Consider the following 21,596-nt stretch of genomic DNA (forward strand, 5'->3'; position numbering starts at 1 on the left):
CATTCTCCTGTTAAGAGCTTATACACTAATTTCAATAATTTGAGTCTTTAGAAGTTACAGTTACATATTAGACAAAACTTCATGATATTGGAAAGCTTTATATTTGATATGTCAGAAGCTGAACCTTGTCCTATTCACTCCCTGTACTTCGATGTCAGGAGACATTTCCCCTTTGATTGGACTGTAGCAGGTAGCCAACCCTACCACAAGAATTTAAAAGTCAAATGCAGACTGGAGAATACTTGTGCAAAATCAGTGGGTTAAAAATGACAGGTTATCAAGACAAGGGAAATGCCTGCCCTCACAGTTCCTTAAGCTAAGAATTTATTGTTTGGAAGGTCACAGTCCACCAGTTAGAAAATATTAGGAAGGAAAAATAATGTCAAACCCTAAACTCAGTCACATTTAATTCCCCCCTTTATGTTTTATTTTCCACAAGCATATTAGTATTTTTATCATCTTTTATAGTTGAAATAGCAGTGCTTAACCAATCAAGAATTTGTACCTCTTCACAAGCAGAAAAAAAAAGATAAAAAGGTTAAGGACAACATTTATTGCTACCAGTGGCTTTATCATCAGTACATGGTTCTGACTGCAATACCTTCTTCAGACTGCACAGGGAGCTCAGAATCCAGAAGTCATTAAGAGAAATACAGGTAGGCTGGGGAGGCAGGGGGATTAACTGATCAAGAAATACAGGGAGGCTGGGGAGGCAGGGGGTTAACTGATCAAGAAATACAGGTAGGCTGGGGAGGCAGGGGGTTAACCGATCAAGAAAAATCCTAATGGCTTAACATAAAACTAGGGTACTGAATTCAGTTAATACATGTTACAGATCCCAATCACAGAGCTGCCCCAACATCTAGAGAGTCTCTCCTGCTGATTATAAATGAGTGAACTGAGCAGTTTAAAAAACCTAACTTTAGCTGTTACGTTTCTTTAGTGAGCACCTCGATATAGTCTTTATCACAAATTTTTATACAAATGTCAAAAATCCTTTCAACAAACCTAAGAGTGTCTTAATCACGTGCCACTTTTAAGCTTCAATTTAAGATAAACAAAAACTGAAAGTAATTTTATTTTCAAACTCTAGAAATTGAAAGGAGACAAAAATCAACAATGGTAACAGGGGTCCTTTTTACCACCTGATTCATATGGGGCAATTTTGAAGTACCTTTTCCAGATTAATTTGAATTTGAATCATGGATTAAACATGGCTGTCACACTGAAATAATTTGTTCACTAGATTGCTAAAAATAAACTTTGAGGGTTTCCTCATCAGCAGGCATAGATCAACATGCATAAAATTCATTTAGTATTCAAAGAAGCAAGCAAAAGCAAGAGGGAAAATTAAATCAGGATTCTGGGACAAGGTTTGCTAGCTAGGAATTTTGGAATTTAAAAAAAACACTGAGTTTCTGACACAAGGCAATCTACACGTTACATTTTAGCAGAGTAAAGGGTAGAACTGACAAAGGAATTTTTTACTAAAATCTTTTTTGATCTTTAGACTTTTTTTTTTGGTTTTTAAGTGCTTAAATATTGTTAAATTATAATTAGTCATACAAATCAACTGGGTTTTTTCCTCTGGCTCATTTCAAATCAGCCTGAAAAGATATATACCTTACATAGCCTATCCTGGTTTTCCATGCTCCCATCCCCAGAGTCATCTACCTTAGTTTGCACTTGAAGGTAACTCTTGCAGCTACATGACAGAAACAGGCTGCAGAGGTGGACAAGGAGAAGCCTGTCCCTCTTGCCGTGATAAATCAGTGCCACACACAGAACCCACACTTTCGGAAGCGTTATCTTCGTTATAGAGCCGTTTGATCCCATCGTAGAAGTCATCCACTTCCATTTCTTCCACTTTGCGTTTGGCAGAGGCATACTTGCACCCATTGGCAGCTGGGAGATGGTGGCAGAAGGCTGCTGGACCTCTGACTGGCACTTCTGGTTTGCTGTTGTCCTTGGAGAAGTCTGGGCCTGGGACGGAGGAGGGGTGTAATCTGAACACTCCTCTGTCACAGGTCACCAGGGTGTGCTTGAGGGGACGGTAGACATAAACGGAATTTAGAGGCAGGGAAGACTGCAGAGTAGAAAGGTGATGTGCCACAAGCTCCCGACAGTGGATCAGCTGGGAGCTATCCATCTGAGCCAGGCGAGAAAGAAAAATAATCAATGGAGGTGGCTCTGTCCTTTCTGCTAGCCACTTTTTCTCCTCATGCCCCCTGTCCCCCAAGGCTTCTCTCCTCACATCTTTTACCTCCAACTCATCTAATTCCTCCAGCCTAACCCATCATTTTTAGAATGTGTGTCCACATCTGTATTTATAATATAAACCACTTTGGAACTTGAATTCTCTATTTGCAATTATATGCTGGACATCTTCATGAAAGTAGAAATTATTCTTTTTTCACTGATACATATCTAACATCTGCTTTTTGTTCAGGCTATCTCCCCTGTCCAGAAGGCCTTTCACCTCACCCTCTTTGCCTCCTCCAACGTCTTTAGTGAACACCAAAATACAGATAATTAGATATTAATAAATATACTCCCATATATATATTATAAAGATACATATTATATATGTGTGTGTGTCTATATACACAGACACACACACACATATACATACACATGCTTTTGGCTCTAACAGTAAACAATCTGCCTGGAATGCAGAAGACCCAGGTTCAAGATCCCCTGGAGAAGGAAATGGCAACCCACTCCAGTATTCTTGCCTGGAGAATCCCATGGACAGAGGAGCTTGGTAGGCTACAGTTCATGGGGTTGCAAAGAGTCAGTCACAATTAAGTGACTAACACATTCAATGTATAGATAAACAAAATCCATTAAGAATTTAGAGAAGAAGCAGAGGCAAGAAAAAATTTAAATAAGGGATGGGGAAGGCTGTCTAAGAATTTTTGAACAACCTGTTTTTTTTTTTTTAAACAGTAAATGAGAACCTTTCACAAGTTGTATTTCTGTAGCAAATAGCAGGCTTGACAGCACTAGCAAAAAAACATTTTTGCTAAGATTTTTGTTTAATTAGGAAGTTTCACTAACTCCTTATCCTTCAGGATAATTCAACTCCTTCTTATCCTTCAGAATAATTCAGGTATCAGTCCTTTTTGAAGCCACCCCTGACTTCCCTTATCCCTCCCAAACCCCAAATCCCAGGATCATCCGTTTTTGTATCAAGCTGTTATCATACTTACCACACTGTGTTAGAATAATCTATTTAACCATTTATGCTTTTCTTCTACAGACTATAAGATCCCAAGAGGTAGCCATTGTATCATATTCATTTTTATTTAAGTTTCTAGCACCAATGACTACATGGAAGGCCTTCAAAATCTTGTGATAGAGTCTAATTAAATTAATTAGTCTCTTTCTGCCTTACTTTCCCTACAATTATAGCCTTAGTCAAAATTCCTATACAACACATTTAAATTAATTCCTCTATTTAATTCCTCAGCACCCCAAGTGCCTACCAGAAATAATCTACTTCTTTAGTTTGGAATTAAGAAGGCTCTCCACAATCTGACCCAACCTTCTTTTCCTGTCTTGTGTGAGCTGTGTGCTCAGTCATGTCTGACTCTTTGCAACTCCATGGGCTATAGCTATAGCCCCCAGGCCTCTGTCCACGGAACTTTTCAGGCAAGAATACTGGAGTGGGTTGCCATTTTCTTTTCCAGGGTATCTTCCTGACTCAGGGATCGAACCGGAGTCTCCTGCATTGGCAGGTATATTCTTTACCACTGTGCCACCTGGGAAGCCTTTCCAGTCTTATTTCCTCTTGCTGCTGCTGCTAAGTCGCTTCAGTCGTGTCCAACTCTGTGTGACCCCATAGACAACAGCCCACCAGGCTCCGCTGTCCCTGGGATTCTCCAGGCAAGAACACTGGAGTGGATTGCCATTTCCTTCTCCAGTGCATGAAAGTGAAAAGTAAAAGTGAAGTCACTCAGTTGTGTCCGACTCTTTGAGACCCCATGGACTGCAGCCTACCAGGCTCCTCTGTCCATGGGATTTTCCAGGCAAAAGAGTACTGGAGTGGGTTGCCATTGCCTTCTCCGTATTTCCTCCTAACATATCCCAATTTGTGCTCTGTATTCCTGCCAAACAAACATGCTCTCTACTCTGCACAAATTTTGCCTTTTCTTACTTTACCCTTTGCTCATCCTCATATTGAAACTGTATTATGTATTCCTTCCAGGTCTGGCTAACTGCCACCACCTCCAGGAAGTCTATCTTGACTAACTACCAGCGATCACTTTCCAGGCTGATGTATTCTATAGGTATCTTTGGACATTTCTCAACCAATTCTTATTCATACCTAAAAAACCCTGTAGCACACAGTATGACTTTGCAACACCACAGAGAAAATAAAGGAAAAAAACATGCTCTGCAAGAACATATTTGGTGACAAAACTTTTTATCTCTAAATATACTCCTTGCTGGAACTTCCCCTGCAGTCTAGTGTTAAAACTCCACCTTCCAATGCAGGGGGTGACAGTTCAGTCCCTGGTTGGGGAACTAAGGTCCCACATGCTACAGGGTGGTGTGGCCAAAAATTTTTTAAATAATCATAAAATGCATTAAAATAAACTCATTACCTATTACCCAGGAAAGTATACAAAGATGAGAGGCTAGTGTTAGTCATCATGTACAAATATAACAGTGTCTGAAATTACCAGAAACTATATATGAAAATGACCATTTTTCATATGTATTTTGTTCACCAATTTTTTCCCCTAGTTTGAAAGGCTCTAGCTAACACCCTAACAGGCAAGATATTATTAACTAGTATTAGAATTTCTTTTCTCTTAAAACAAAAAAAGTTTTATAATAACTTTTAAGATTATAACTGTAGGCTAAGGCTTATCATGTCCCAGGGATGTGAAATAAGCTAAGCCATGCTAAAAACAGTGGAATGGGACTTCCCTGGTGGTCCAGTGGCTAAAAAGACTGTGCTCCCAATGCAGGAGGCCTGGGTTCGACTCCTGGTGAAGGAAGTAGATCCCACATGCTGCAAATAAGACCTAGTGCAGCCAAATTAAAAAACAAAGACAGTGGAACAAAGCACACAGGAGAGGGATGGGGCTTCAGAGTTCTTTAAGGCACCTGGTACTCCAGGCCAGGACCCCACTTCTTCAAATAGCCTCCAAAAGACAGGTAACAGAAAAAAAGGAATTGGGACATGGAAAGAAGACTACAGTGTAAAAAAAATTATGTCTAAAAAGTAAGTACCCAGTTTATTATGTTGTTCTTCAACAAATGAATTACACTAATGGCCGAGAAAAGTAAAAATATCACAAATATTCTAATGCCTTAGTCACTGGGCATAGTATCACAGAAGAAGCCTGAAGAAAAACATGTTTTTCAAGTAAAAAGAAGACTGTGTCACTAAAAACTTTCTCTGTAGAAGTAGTAAGTAAATGTGAGGACTGGCAGAAAACAGGGCTAGAAAGACACTGAAGGTTTTGCAAATTGATACCACCTAATGAAGCTTCGCAAGGTGGTGCAGTGGTAAAGAATCTGCCTGCCAATGCAGGAAACGCAAGAGGCGGGTGTGATCCCTGGGTCCGGAAGATCGCTTGGAGTAGGAAACGGCAACCAACTTCAGTACTGCCTCGAAAGTTCCATGGACAGAGGAGCCTGGCAGGCTATATCCAGGGGTCAGAAAGCGTTGGACACAACGGAGCATGCAAGCACACAGACCATCTAATGATGGTTTACCCAAGTTAAATCCTCTGTCCAAAGTAATTCATCAACATAAATTCCTTCTATTGCAACCTGAGTTTGTTCTAAGAAAATAAAATAATATGGCCCTTGCTAAGATACAGTGGAAGAAACAAAATAAGCATATATACTGGAATTACTGCAACTTTAGACACCAGACAAGTTCTCTAATGAAATTCATAGAATGATTTAGTTGCCGAGTGTCAGGAGAACCTTTATTGTTATTTTTTAGGACGACCATCTCCCTCAATGGTAACTAAAGTATCCCTTGCTAGAAAAACAAACAGAACTGTAATTCAGCTTACCAAGGAGGTAAGGCAAATAGCCTCAAACATTTACAGAGCAGACAGCCGAACAGGTTACTGATGGGAAAGGGGGATCGGAATAGCATTATGTAACTGATTCAGATGGATCCATCAGGTTCAGTGGATAGCATAAAGCCCTGAAAACACCTAGTGCCCTAAGGAGTCAGACTCGAGGCACCTTCAGGAAGGACTAGAAGACCTGGTGGGGAGGGCCTGCTTCTTGAACTCCATACTTTTACACTACACCACAGAGGTAAACTTATACTTTGACTAGGGACCTTGGTTAGAGATAGCAAGTTAAAGTCAAGTCAAGTCGCTCAGTCGTGTCTGACTCTGCGACCCTGTGGACTGTAGCCCGCCAGGATCCTCTGTCCATGGGATTCTCCAAGCAAGAATACTGGAGTGGGTTGCCATTTCCTTCTCCAGGGGATCTTCCCAACCCAGGGATCAAACCCGGGTCTCCTGCATTGCAGGCAGATGCTTTATCGCTTTAGGGACAGGAAGACCACCAAGCTAATCTGGGGAGATTTAACATCCTGAGATTATCAAGGCAGACGGCATCGATCAGAAAGAGGAGAACATGAGTACAGCCACAGAAACAGAGCAATGAGAGGAGTAAGAAGAAAGAGGGTTAGCCAGCTCAGAATGATGACCAAAAGGTAGCATAAGAGGTAAGAGGGGTGGTGATATGGCAGTAGAGTGGGTGAGGGGACTAGAATAGACAAGAGAAAGCTTGCCTTTCAAAACCAGGAAACACTCCCTGTACTTTGTCTGAAGTTCAGAGGGAACACAGGCAGAGCTGCTGACAATGGGGCCCCTCACAGCATGGATGCCTGTGATGGACCAATGGCAGTCCTCTCAAACCACGACACTGGGAAACATGTCAGAAGTAATGTCGGCACCATCTTAGCAATCTGATGCAAGAACTTCCTATATAACAACCAGAAATCCAGGAGGAGTATCTGATATTACTAGGGCTTTGTCACAGGTCTAATTACAAAGATACTAGACTTAGTGTTCCTATGTGAACAGAGATGAACTTAGCAAAAATAACTGAGTCTTAAAGAATAAGGAGCCACTCATATTTGGGCCTGGGGAAGGCAATGGCTACCCACTCTAGTAGTCTTGCCTGGAGAATCCCATGGACAGAGGAGCCTGGCGGGCTATAGTCCATGTGGTTGCAAAGAGTTGGAGACAACTCAGCGACTAAGCACAGATTTGGGCCACTAGGATTCCAGAGAATTGCTAAGACCAAGTCTCAAACTCTCTGAAATTTTGTGATCTTATGTGTGTTTTTAACTGTCTTCCTCATTATAACTTGACTACTACATGGAGCAGAGACTTTTTTTGGAATCACTGTATCCCCAATACCTTGACCATAGATTTCTCAATAAATGTAACATAACTATATACATATATAAGACAATGGAACAGTGGTTTTCAAACTATGTCCAAACAGCTTATGAAAGAGAAGAGGCCATGCTGAATAGGACTGCATCTGATAGGCTTCTGCCCCAAACACATATTACAAAGTAATACTTTACTATTTAAGATTTGGGGATTGTGCGTGTACAAGATTTGGGGGGAGGGGGGTGAGGAAGAGTTCTATTTCTAAAGAAAACACTGAAAACCACTGGACTATAATCTTCAAGATTTTTATGGTATGGATAAAGCACTGGGGTTTTTCTAGTTTTCTTTACTACTAAGTTTTGTGTGTCTCTGAGAAAATCCCAAGTTCTCTGTGCCGCAGCTATAAAATAAACAGTTTGAATGATCTGATTTTTAAGAAGGTTCCTTCAAATTCCAAGCTTATAATAATGCCTGGGGAGAACAGTTTTGGTGAACACTTTCTTTTAGCACCAGAAGACTTACAATAGAGAATAAGCACATTCTCTAGTGTTCTTCAACAAAGAACAAGCCATCAAAGCTACAGAATATACATGTTATTTACAATATTCTTATTTACGGTTCAAAGCTTGTCCTTTTTCAGTGCTAGTAACTCTTCATATAGCAAATTTTCTCTGCACTAACTTGGAAACAGGCACAGAAACAAAGTCATGGAGGCATTTAGAGCTATGTCCTTCATTCCAATAAAGATGAAAAATGTAGGAGGTTCTCTTAATGTCCCTTCCCCCACTTCCAGAGTCTAATGTAAATGATTAACATTCAACTTCCTTTTCCAACACTCAAGGTAGGCAAAGTAAGTGCTCTGTGTCACACTATTCCCTTAAGTGGTAGTTTTTGATGTTACTTTCTAAAAATTCTCACTAACTAGCAACTATCTCCCAGGGTTTATTTTCATTATAGCATTATTTCAATAGAAAAAAACATTTCTCAATTATTTCAATATAACAAATGCAAGTAAAAGAAGGTATCTCCTTGTGTATGGAGAAACAGCCTGTATTACACTAACATCATGTGTCCCAGGGAAGGAGAACAAGCTGGGCTATGCTAAAACAGAATAAAACACATCTAAGAGGAATAGAGCTCTAGTTGATATATTGCTCTATTATCATCATTCTTTTTATGAAAAGACAGCCCTTCTCTGCTCACAAACTAAAGCATGAAATTCTCAGAGCTGAGAGGCTGCCCTGAAGTATATTTTAGATGTCTGCCAACTTTTTTTTGGTCTGTTAGCTTTTACGGCTTGTATCTATCAACTGTTACTGTCTTACAAAATACCAAATTCAAGTATTATTCTCATTTTTCTTTTATAGAATTCTTTAATAAGTTTTATCAACTCAAAGATTGCAGCTGTTTGCTGAAGTTGGTTTTTATATTACATAATGTTTTTATGCTCAGAATTTAGCAGTCTCTTCTCTAAATAAAATTTAATAAAACAAATCAGAATAACTATTGCCAAATGAGAATAAACAGGGACATATAAAAGGGAAAGTAGGCTCAAAAGTCTTATTATGGACTCATTTGGCTAAGGGGTATGGTCTGCAGCAGATCTAAACTCGTAGGTTCCATTTAATGCCATGAACAGAACCAGTAAGGATCCTCTCCAAATAGTTGCTAACAGAGTAACCATTACTAACTTTTCATTTGAATTTCAAATTTTCATTTGAATGAGAATTTTCTCCACAACTTTTTAGTTTTTATATAGTTGATAAAAATTTAACCAACCTCAAACATTTTATATCAATTTGCAGATAAAGCTACTCACCAACCTTAGGCAACTACTTCAGAAAGTCCTGGAACTTCAGGAATATACTTTCTATTTGCCAAATACTTCCTTCTCTAGCCAACAATAAATTATCTGCTTGTCTAAAAAGCAACTTCTTGCGGTTTATGTTTTTGCCTTATCTTTTTAAAAAAATGAGTTAACTACAGAAGTACTGTAATGAAGCCTAATAGGTAGGAAGGTTCTTCATACAAAACCAATGGAGACTATATTAGCAAGAATCTTAGTAACCTTTTAAGATTAAGATTTTCAGAAACCTAGAAGGTTAGATGGTTAGACAGCATCACCGACTCAGTGGACATGAATTCTGAGCAAACTCCAGGAGATAGTGAAGGACAGGAAAGCCTAGTGCTGCAATCCATGGGGTCGCAAAGAAGTTGGACAGGACTTAGTGACTAAACAACCACCACCACCTAGAGGAGGGATGAAAAGAATCGAGAAAATACTGTCTAGGCTTTAAAAGAGAAAAAAAGACATCTAACCTATACATTTAAATTGTGTAATAATACTTCATCTGCCCTTAAAAATGAGCTGCCATTACAAGATTAAAAATATCTTAGTTTTGTAACTATCTGCTAACCCTATTTTCCCAGTAAGAGACAAATGAATGCCATTTAATTAGACTGACACCTACCTGTGCTTTCTGAAGCAGTTCAATTGTAAGAGGAAGCCAATCAGGAATGAGTTTCTCCATTTCCAGACTAACCATCGCCAGGGCAAGCATGGATCCTTTGAACTGCAGAAGTTGGCTGCAGGCCATACAGTGAAGTAATTGCTTGGTAAGGAATGCCAAATGTTGAGATGGGCTCAGACTGGGCAAACTAAAAAGTAACTGAGGTCTAGTTGACACTGCAATGGCATGGAACTACAAAAAAATAAAAAATTAAAATTAAATCACAAGAACATCATTCTAGTTACTTAAATGTCAAGATAAGCTATGTACAGAAGTTGACGTAATCTCAGGTATTACTCAATTTCTAAGTTTGCAATTTTAGCTTCAGTGATTTGACATGTGTCTTAATTTCTACTTTTTCCTTGGCTAACTGCAGTAATTTTCCTTTTCCTAAAAATCAGAACAACAAAAAAAAAGGACTTCGCTGGTGACTCAGGGGTAAAGTATCTGCCTGCCAATACAGGAGACATGGGTTTGATCTCTAGGAAGATCCCACATGCTGTAAAAGCAACTAAGCCCATGCAGCAGATCTACTGAGCCTGTGCTCTAGAGCCCAGGAGCCACAACTACTGAGCCCACACGCTCCACAGCCCCTGCTCCCCAAAACTAGACAAAAGCTGAAGCAACCACAAAGACTCAGTGCAGCTCCCCGTTCCCGCCAAAAGAGTGGGCAATCTACTTTTCAAGTTACTAAAACAGGACTATATACTCAAGTAGGAAATTGAAAGACTTCAGGTGAATTTACAATGTGAAGAAAATCCAATGGTGTGGCTGTGTGAAGATCCCAATTCAACTTATCCAGAATAATTCTCTCCATCCGCAGAATTTCAGAAGAAGAACAGCCACAGAAACTGTCTCTTGCCAACACCTTCAGTACTGGGATTCTCTATACAAAGCAAAAGGGGAGGAGGCAGGGAGGGCAGGACAGAAAAAAATTAACTCGTTTTTTCAGTTTTTGTTTTGGTAAACAGAAAACAAGCTAATAAACGGATAAAACTTTCAACAAAGAGACATGACTAATCTTGAAAATAGTTACCTCGTCTTCCTCAACAGTCTTGGCAGCCAGGAAAAAACAGCTGATTGCAATACAACTCAGGTATTTGGGGTGGGCCTAAAACAAGGAATAGAGAAAAAACAACTTCAGTGATTTGTCAAAAAGTTAAAAAGAGTTTATTTTTGGAAACTAGATATGCAGACGAGGCAAGTATGCACACAACCCTGTGGAATTCAAATTAATCTGGCTCTCACTCACTGCTTTCTAGGATCAGAGATAACTTATAACCCCAGCCATATTACACACTCTACAGAAATACTAAGATCATTCTCTTGCAAGTTCAACCAATGCTAGTTAGCCAAAGCTAATTTCTATCCATCAGAGGTGAGCTTGATTTTAGAAGACATTTTTTTACTTATAAAATTCCCCCAATTAAAAATATATTTGTGTATTTTTAAAGCTGGTTTTAGTCTCTTTATCTGTCCTATCAGTTAAGATTAACATATGAGATGTTAGGGGAATTAAGAAAGGAATATAAAATGAAGGCTATTATATATTTTACATACTTTACAAAGTGACATGCTAGCAAATTTTCTAATTAAACGTTCACCCAAAAAATTATATATTCAAATCCATGATAAGAATGAAAGGCTCCTAAATATATACAGAATCAATCAAGGTGGGGAAAATCTTTCTTAGATTTGACACCCTTAGGAGGGCTTGAGTTTGCCTGTTTTCCTTATCTATAATAACTTTCTACCCAACTGGTAGAGTAAGAGTTTGCCAATTCAGTTTTAAATAATCAGGACAGGGATTTCCCTGGAGGTCCGGTGATTAGGATTTGGCGCCTTCACTGCCGTGTCCTGGGTTCAATCCCTGGTTGGGGTACTAAGATCCCACAGCTATGTGGTGTGGCCAAATGAATAATCATGATAGTTTAGCCTTGATTAATTATGTAATAAATAGGCCAGTCAACAACCAATGCCTCAATAGAAGTGGCATACAGTCTAGGAATCTTCCATCCCTCTTCCTGTATAAGAAATAAAGGGTTGGTTGCTCAGTCATGTCTGACTCTTTGCACCCCATGGACTGCAGTCCACCAGGATCCTCTGTTCATGGAATTCTCCAGGCCAGAATACTGGAGTGGGTTGCCATTCCCTTCTCTATGGCATCTTCCCGACCTGGGATCGAACCCAGGTCTCCTGTATTGCAAGCAGATTCTTCACCATTTGAACCACCAAGGAAGCCCAAATGAGAAATAAAAGCCAGTTCAATTCTATCAATATTTTAAAGTAATCATTAATATTAATCAGAATATTATGTTTAGAAAACATTGCCATAAATGTTATATCTTGCTTTACAGATGAGAAAACAGTCTCAGAGGTTAACAGAGATACCACAAGTGATCCAGAAAGTGAAGTCAGATCTTGTGGCTCTGACAGTTTTTCAGGTTCTCTTATTTCTCCCTGTGTAACAACGTATCAACTCCATATCCTTGAGGAAATCAGAGTTCATTATAGACAGTCCAACAGTTAGCAACTCTGGGTAGGCAATGAAATCCCCAAATCAAGGGCACCAATAGTAAACTTAGTACTGTAAAGAACCCAAACAGCAAATATGTGGGGTTTTTTTTGTTTAAACAAACAGTAATTTTCAATCCTGGATGTACATCAGAATCATCTATGTAGTTTCTTTATTTAAATAAAAATGTTCAGATTTCACCTACTAGAGATTCAGATTTAGTAGGTCTGGGATAAGGTTCAAGGTCTGTACTTTTAAAGTTCATAGCACCTTTTTCTGCACAGCTAGACTTGAGGCTCCATTCTTGTTGCAATCCTTTTATGGTCTGTTTTAAGCACCTTTAAACTATGAATACATTTTAAATGAATTGTTTCAATATAGATTAGCCATCTCTAAGTAAGCATCTGATGCTAGTAACATCAGGCCCCATGGTATCTTTCTCTGTGAAAGGGAGCTTAGCTACAGTACGGGAACAAGGAGAGGGGAGGAGGACTTGATGCTGAAAAACTGTTGGCATCTCAGTTAACCCAGACTTCAGGCAATTAGGATCATCATAATTTAAGTCTCTCAAAAGTAGAAGTCTGAAACATAAAAAGGTAACTGAGTGGCCATCCAAATTCTTCCATTCCATAATTCTTTGGCTTCTATTTGTTATACCAAATAACAAAAAATACAGTACCCTCAGCACTGAACTCATAGTTCCTGCAACATATATATTCCTAGGGATACAAACGATGACTGAATTGCTTTTTTGTTTCATGTCTTGCTATTGAATAAATGTTGACTTTCTGCTTTAAATCTGCTAAGGGCCTCCCATGACTGATTTCACATCATATAACCAATGATATACCAATAGGGATAACATAAAACTTATCTGTAATACGACCATTGAACAAAAAAACACCAAAGTTATGTAAAACAGTTCAGTTTTCATCTTGTTATACTCCAAATGTATGCTGCTAGAAAGTACTTATATGCTGTTCAGAAAACTACAAAAAAGAGATTCAATCAATAAGTAGTGACAGAAAAATATGCAATAGGCTTATTATACTTTTCTAGTCTGATTCACTATTGACAACTAGTATTCAATGTGTTAAAAAGATGACTAAACTTTCTACCAATGCTATAAAAGAAAGACATAAATTTCATTGGTTAAGTATAAGCTATGAATACTTACAGAATATAATCAGAAACATTTCTGAAAACTTAAAGCAATAACAGAAGACATCATGTCTTCTTACAGATATATATCTTATCTTTAAGAAGGTTTTCCATTCCTTTCCACCTTGTAGAATATTCTACTAATTGCCCCTGGTGCAGCATATAAACCATTAAAACAGAAGTTGTATGTAAGTATATTCTAGAATATTTACCTTTACAGTAGCTAAGAACCTGTCCAAAAGACTGCTAGCCAGAGCAAATGTTTCTGGGTAAAGGTTGAATTGGTACTTGAGTTTGGCCAGCCACTCAATCACTTCATCTCTCTGCGATGGAGAAACATTCTATAAGGGAACAATTAAAAAATAAAAGAGAATAAGTTTCAAGTTATCATCAAGATATATTTGCAATTCTCACTTACAAAAGGTTAGCAAATGCTATGGAATATGTTTACATGTTAGAAAATGTTTCTAAGTTTATTCAAAATCTAACAAACTTGAGATAAAGGAAGATAAAACCTTATGTATTAGTTGCTGTGCTGTGCTTAGTTGCTCAGTTGTGTCTGACTCTTTGTGACCCCGTGGACTGTAGCCAGCCAGGCTCCTCTGTCCATGGGATTCTCCAGGCAAGAATACTGGAGTGGGTTGCCATGCCCTCCTCCAGGGGATCTTCCCAACCCAGGTCTCCTGCATTGCAGGTGGATTCTGAGCCACCAGCGAAGCTACATAGATGCTAGATACTTCTCCAGCAGAACAACCTACATATCTCCAGACATTTCCAAATGTCACCTGGTGAGCAAAACTGGCCCCAGTTAAGAACCCTATGCTGATATAACACAGTAATCGGTATCTCAACCAGCTAAAAAAGGGTATCAACTTTCGGGTGATACAGCTCACTTTAAATTACTTTACAAATATACCCTTCTGCTACTTTGGTAAATAAATAACTGAGTCATTCACACAGTTTTTAAAGTAAATGAAGCATTGCTCTTTTTTAATGTGAAACCTGAGAAAAGAAGTACTTGGGACATTTTTAATTCTCTATCTATCATTTAAGTCATTCCAGTATAACTATAGAAAATATAAAACTCGTATAACTTAGCTATGGAGTACAAAGTTGACTTAGTTACTGTCAGAGTCATAACAAAGCAAATATCTTTATTGATCTTCAGCTTTTCAAAAGCAAACAACATGTAAACGATGGGAAGAGTGAAATGGTTCCTCACAAAATGAAGAAAATGTTTGTAAATCATATATCTAATTAGGTACTTATATCTAGAATATGCAAAGACTCCTGAGAGTTTAACAGAGACAGAAACCAAATTTTAAAATGAGCAAAGGGTCTAAATAGATATTTCTCCAAAGAAAATACACAATTCGCCAATGAGCACTTGAAAAGATGCTCAACATTATTACATATCAGGGAAATGCAAATCAAAATCAAAAGGCAGTATCTCCTCTCACCCACAAAAATGACTACAATAAAAAAATTAGTAACAACAAATTCTGGCAAGGATATGGAGAAATTAGAACCCTCATTCATTCACCTAGTAAGAATGAAAGATGGTACGGTTACTTCAGAAAACAATCTAGCAGCTCCTCAGAAGTTTAAACACAGAATTATCATATGACCCAGCAATTCCACTCCTAGGCATATACCAAAAAGAATTTAAAACAAGTATTCAAACAAGCATTTGTACACTAATGTTCACAAGTATTTGTACACTAACGTTTACAACAGTAACTACTCATAATAGTTAAGAGGCAGAAACAACCCAAATGCCCATCAACTGATAAATGGATATAAATAAAGTGTGATATATCCATACTATGAAAATTATTCATCAACAAAAAAGAATGAAGTGCTGGGATTTTCCTGGTAGTCCAGTGGCTAAGACGTTGAGCTCCCAATGCAAGAGCCCAAGTTCACTTCCTGGTCAGGGAACTAGATGCCACATGCTGCAACTAAGATCTCACATGCTACAACTAAGACCTGGAGCAGTCAAATTAAATAAATATATTTTTAAAAAAACAGAATGAAGTACAGACATGCCATAATATGGAAGACCCTTGAAAACAATATGTTAAGTGAAAGAAGACAGTCACAACAGACCATGTATTATATGATCATGTTTATATGTAATGTCCAGAGTACACAAGTCTATAGAGTTGAGCAAAATAAAGGACAGAAATGGTATGGACCTAACAGAATCAGAAGATATTAAGAAGAGGTGGCAAGAATACACAGAAGAACTGTACAAAAAAGATCTTCATGACCCAGATAATGACGATGGTGTGATCACTGACCTAGGGCCAGACATCCTGGAAGGTGAAGTCAAGTGGGCCTTAGGAACCATCACTATGAACAAAGCTAGTGGAGGTGATGGAATTCCAGCTGAGCCATTTCAAATCCGAAAAGATGATGCTGTGAAAGTGCTGCACTCGATATGCCAGCAAATTTCAAAACTCAGCAGTGGCCACAGGACTGGAAAAGGTCAGTTTTCACTCCAATCCCAAAGGCAATGCCAAAGAATGTTCAAACTACTGCACAATTGCACTCATTTCACATGCTATCAAAGTAATGCTCAAAATTCTCCAAGCTAGGCTTCAACAGTATGTGAACTGAGAAGTTCCAGATGTTCAAGCTGGATTTAAAAATGGCAGAGGAATCAGAGATCAAATTGCTAACATCCACTGGATCATAGAAAAAGCAAGAGAATTCCAGAACACCTAACTTTTGCTTCATTGAATATGCCAAAGTCTTTGTGTGGATCACAACAAACTGTGGAAAATTCTTAAAGAGATAGGAATACCAGACCACCTTATACCCCTCCTGGGAAACATGTATGCAGGTCAAGAAGCAGCAGTTAGAACCGGATATGGAACAACGGTTCCAAATTGGAAAAGGAGAACGTCAAGGCTACTGTCACCCTGTTTATTTAACTTATATGCAGAGTACATCATGCGAAATGCCAGGCTGGATAAAGCACAAGCTGGAATCCAAACTGCCGGGAGAAATATCAATAACCTCAGATATGCAGAAGACACCACCCTAATGGCAGAAAGCAAAGAGGAAGTGAAGAGCCTCTTGATGAAAGTTAAAGAGGAGAGTGAAAAAGTTGGCTTAAAACTCAACATTCAACAGACTAAGATTATGGTATCCGGATTCATCACTTCATGGCAAATAGATGGGGAAAGAATGAAAACAATGACAGACTATTTTCTTGGGCTGCAAAATCACTGCAGATGGTGACTGCAGCCGTGAAATTAAAAGACGCTTACTCCTTGGAAGGAAAGTTATGACCAACCTAGACAGCATATTCAAAAGCAGAGACATTACTTTGCCAACAAAGGTCCATATAGTCAAAGCTAAGGTTTTTCCAATGGTCATATATGAATATAAGAGTAGGACCATAAAGAAGGCTGAGCACCTAAGAATTGATTGTTTTGAACTGCAGTGTACTAGTTACAGCATTTAATATCAATATCCAGTATTCTCTTATTTATGAAATAAAATTTTCACGATGTCATCACACCACAAATCTATATAATCAAATTAAGGTTTTAAAGTTTAGGTAACATTGTTACAAACTAATAGTAATTTTGGAATTAAGTTTTCTCAATTCCTGAGAATAAGAAAATTTAGTAAGAATAAGAGAATTTCTTTCTAAGGCAGCAAACAGACATTAAACTATCTTAAATGGGCCATGATAACAGATTGATAGTCCATTAAAAACAAAACTAAACTCGACAGGAATAAATGAAAGATACCAGGGACAAGAGATGAATATACATTTAAAGATGAAAGGATACTGAAGGGGAAATTAATCTGAATTTATCATTAGAGATTACTATACAAACACAGATTATTATCATTTTAATCTTCCTACATATTATTTTTAAGTTTTGGATTTAGGCTTAATTTTCAAAAGGTACATACTTTAAAGCAATATTTATTTACTCTTCAGTTTTATAGGAATCATAAAAACAAAACAAACCTAGTAATACTTAATTTACTACTAATAAATAGAACAGATATACGTAAGTACTGCTGCTGCTGCTAAGTTGCGTCTGTCGTGTCCGACTCTGCGCGACCCCACAGACGGCAGCCACCAGGCTCTGCCGTCCCTGGGATCCTCCAGGCAAGAACACTGGAGTGGTAAGTATTGCTGTCAGGTAAACACACAAAAGTACAGAAAAGGCTCCGTGATTAGTGGAAAAGACTATTTTCAAGAAGTGAGGGTTCCAGACAAGTAAAGGTTTAACCTGAGCACTGCAGGATTCACCATCATAACCATTTTGGATGGAAATCTCTTTAAAAATACATTATTTATCTCATTCCTCAGAAAGCACAGAGACCACAGCTTAACCCTTTTTCCTGATCACTCAGAGTCAACTTTATGAAATTAATTCCTCTATCAGAGAGAGATGCATTAAGAGTTATTAAAGTATGAAAGGCTGCACATCTTGACAGTGGATCTCCTCAAATAGGCATTTCAGCTAGAATTCCTTCTCTCCTTCCTCTTGGTTTTCTTTAGCGTTGCAAGAACAGTGCCAGGTGCTCCTTGTAACCTCTGGTAGTGCACTAGCCAGTTTCCTTTATTCCAACTCCTCTGTCAATTTTCAGCTTTGACCCCAAAAGTAAAGTATTTCTTTGTGGCCAAATCAACTAATCACACATACATAATTTTTATATTTAGCTCTAAACTCAGTTATCACTGGTATTTATGATGGTTAACTGCCATATGTATTTGCCTCCTGGTCAATTCCTTTTGTTATATAAAAACTGACTCTAGAATACTACACAAGAAATACTGACAAGAAAATGAGACAAAGATGGTTTACAACCTTTTATATTAATATCTCACCACCAAACTGGTGTTAAGACTATGAACAATAATTTGAAAACACCTGATACTCAAGACATTTAACTCAGTTCATATTAATGAACATTAAGTCTGGATCATACAACAGGCCATGGGAATACAATGAAGAATGACAATCTCCCTGTTTGAACTTTAAAGCAAAGCCTCGTGATGAGGCAAACAATCAGAAATCATTAATAAAATACGGTAACATGAGAACAGAGGTATGCACAGGGTGAGGGGGGACACTGGAAGGGCGCCTGGCCTAGTGTGGGAGTAGGACAAAAGGCTCTAAGAGAAGACAGCAACTACCTTGTATCTTAAGAGTGAGGGCAGGGGGTGATCACTCGCAAGGCAAGGAAAAGAACTAAGTATTTTAAACCTGTGAACTTTACTCTGAAGGACAGGACGGATGTCAACCTGGAGTCAACTAATGTCAACAGGACTAATGTCAACACAATAACCTAGTGTTAAGCTCCTCAGATTTGCAAATAAAAATCAAGGTGGATGGAAAAGACTGCTAGAACAGATACTCTGACAACTAGTGATACAATTCAATGAATTGAAAAGAAACATAAAGTTGCTCATGGGACTGAAGTTGTGGGCTTGAAATGCTTGGGATATAGGGGGTAACAGGAAAATAACGTCCTAAAGAGACTACTTTCCAACTTGACAGAGGAACCTGGAGTTAGGTTATTAAAGCCAGGATATTAAAGCCAGCAGTTGGATCCTCACTCTGAAAGGAGGAGTCTGAAAAAGTCAGCAAAATACTATCTGGATCTATGGCTTCTCTAGAGGTGGGAGGAAGTAGACACAGCCCTACAGCTAGTCCCTGGGTACTGGTTTTAAAATATTCCATTTTCCACAGAGCCATGAGGTGTTACTTGTAGGAGCTGGACCAGGAGCCCCTACAGGTCCCTGGGAACCAACTGAAGCAGCCACAAAACTTTTAGATAGAGATAATTAAACATTCAAGAGAAATTAAATTTCTACAAAGGGGAGCTTTTATCTAAAAATGCAAAAAAAAAAATAGCCATGTTAATTAAGCCATCTGAACAATTCGATGAAAATGAAATAAATTAATACAAGGAGAGGCAGATGGTGATACAATCTGATGCAAGTGGGTAGGCTTTTAGGGAAGTGAAAGAACAGTGATCTAGAAGAGCAATAAGGAGCAAAAACAGCATTAATTCAATACCTTCAGGTCGGATATAGGGGGGGAAAAATCCCTAAATAACAGATTACATTACATAATGTGACTATCTGTGTTTGACATTATGTTTACAGATAGTCACATAATGTGACTATCCGTGTTTGACATTGTGTTATTTGTTAACAAATAACACAAACATATAACTGTAAGAAGTCTCACAGAAGGAGGACATAATGTGCTGTAAGGAGAGGTATAACACACGAGAACATAGCTAAATAGAGATCTACATATTACAACTAAGTGATTTAACTTGTGTGAAACACAGAGAATGCTAACAGCAGTTAAACGTTAGTTTTGTCCTTTCCTTCCTTTACAAATACCCAGTGGTTTGTGATGCCAGAAGAAACAAATTTACAAAATGTTACTTATAAATAGTTCTTTCAAACCAATTATAATGCAAATAATTATGAAAGAAAACATGACACTCTATGGACTTTAACATACTTTGTATTAACAAATTTGAGAATGGAGCCAAGAAAGCATTCTTGCATGGCTAGTATTATCATTACTAGCCAAAACTAACAGAAACCAAAAAACTCCCACAGAAGATCAGTTTGCAAAGACTCACTCATATTTCCTAATCAAGAGATCTGTTTTCTCTTATATGGATTGCTCAAATAAGGTTAAGAGAATTATAGTGGTTGAACAACTGATCCCAAAGAGAATTTATAATGGTTTGATTCAACATGGTAAAACACAGAGCTTTCTGCTATTCTGATTATTAAAACACAAATTCCGTCTAGCTTTAAACTCTAAAAGGTTCACCATTACCTCAAAGATGAAGTATAATCCCCCAGGCAGGGCATGCAAATCCCTCTCTGACCTACCTCTCCAGCCTCACTCACCTTCCATCCCTTTTTGCCTTAAAACGCATAAGAGCAGTACTTCTATCTATGGCTTCTTCCTTACTCCTGTAATGGTATTTTATATCACTGCTCCCTCTGGTTGAAACACACTTCTTGCTCTTTTACTTGCTTTTTTATTTATCCTTTAAGAGCTTTTTCAACCATCACTCCCTACCAGACACTTTTCCTGATTACTCAAATTGGGCTAAGTACTTTCCTGTGCTCCCATATCATCATCTGTCACAACTGTTCAATACCTTTTAAAAAAATCACCTTACTGCTTTTGGCTATGACTGAGTAGGGAGCAGCAAACCTACACTCTAGCTGAGAACAGCTAGAAAGGCCACTAACAGTGACAGAAAGGCATCAGAACTGCTAGGACAGCCAGGCCTTGAGGAGCCGAGATTCCAGAGAGGAGGCAACAATTAGAGATGAGTCAACACTCTGCATAGCTTCCCCTTTCAGGCATCTGCCCATCTTGTGAGTATGGCAAGAGCTGTAAAGTATGAGCAAAGAAACCAACAGAGTTTTGGGGAGTCTTACAAGGCAAGAGTCAAAATTTGGTGACTTGAAGAGCCAAGAACCTAGCGGGAAGAGGGAGGGTCAGAAATCTGAATGTGACACTCAGCTGATTTTCCTCTTAATTAATCTTCTGAATGAAATTCTGAAGTTGGGAAGGACAAGGCTCTAAGTGGCTAAGCAGAAAGTCTCTGAAAAGTAAGAATGAGCTCAGGGAAGAATGTAGCACCCTTCCAGGAATAAGGGCACTAGTAAACACTCCAAGCTCTCTGCTGGAATCCTTGGCTACTCTCTAGGAGTTGGGGACAACCAGAAATAGATGAAGCCATACTCAACAGCAACCCAGCCTCCCATCAGCACAGTCCTTCAATGGATTCAAGCTTCTTCTTCAGTTTGCCCAGCACTGGGAAGATTGAACCCTCCTGCAGAAAAAAAAAACATCTAGAGCCTCTACAATTTCTCATGATGTTCAGCAACCAATCAAAAATAACCAGGCATGACAAGACAAAGAACCAAGTAATCAAAAACAAGGGAGAAAAAAAAGGGGGACAACAAAAAGATCTTGGTCTTTGCATTATCAG

At 38.5% G+C, this 21,596-nt stretch overlaps 1 protein-coding gene across 4 annotated transcripts in view; it reads right to left on the minus strand.

Annotated features, from left to right (window-relative positions):
- Positions 1–301: 301 nt before the first annotated feature.
- The window catches only part of CCNI (cyclin I), a 39,315-nt gene continuing 18,020 nt past the window's right edge, over positions 302–21,596 (minus strand). For 3 of the 4 annotated variants that reach the window (XM_055588864.1, XM_055588866.1, XM_055588863.1), the window contains 5 exons: positions 13,790–13,918; positions 10,938–11,012; positions 10,647–10,787; positions 9,863–10,093; positions 302–2,149 (listed from right to left, as the gene is read on the minus strand). In XM_055588864.1, the coding sequence (XP_055444839.1) occupies positions 1,706–2,149; positions 9,863–10,093; positions 10,647–10,787; positions 10,938–11,012; positions 13,790–13,918 (1,020 nt within the window). In that variant the 3' untranslated portion in view covers positions 302–1,705. The remainder of the gene's footprint in view (positions 2,150–9,862; positions 10,094–10,646; positions 10,788–10,937; positions 11,013–13,789; positions 13,919–21,596) is intronic. The other variant, XM_055588865.1, reaches the window with a different exon arrangement.

The sequence above is a fragment of the Bubalus kerabau genome, chromosome 7 (genome assembly GCF_029407905.1).
Source record: "Bubalus kerabau isolate K-KA32 ecotype Philippines breed swamp buffalo chromosome 7, PCC_UOA_SB_1v2, whole genome shotgun sequence".
Lineage (NCBI taxonomy): Eukaryota > Metazoa > Chordata > Mammalia > Artiodactyla > Bovidae > Bubalus > Bubalus kerabau.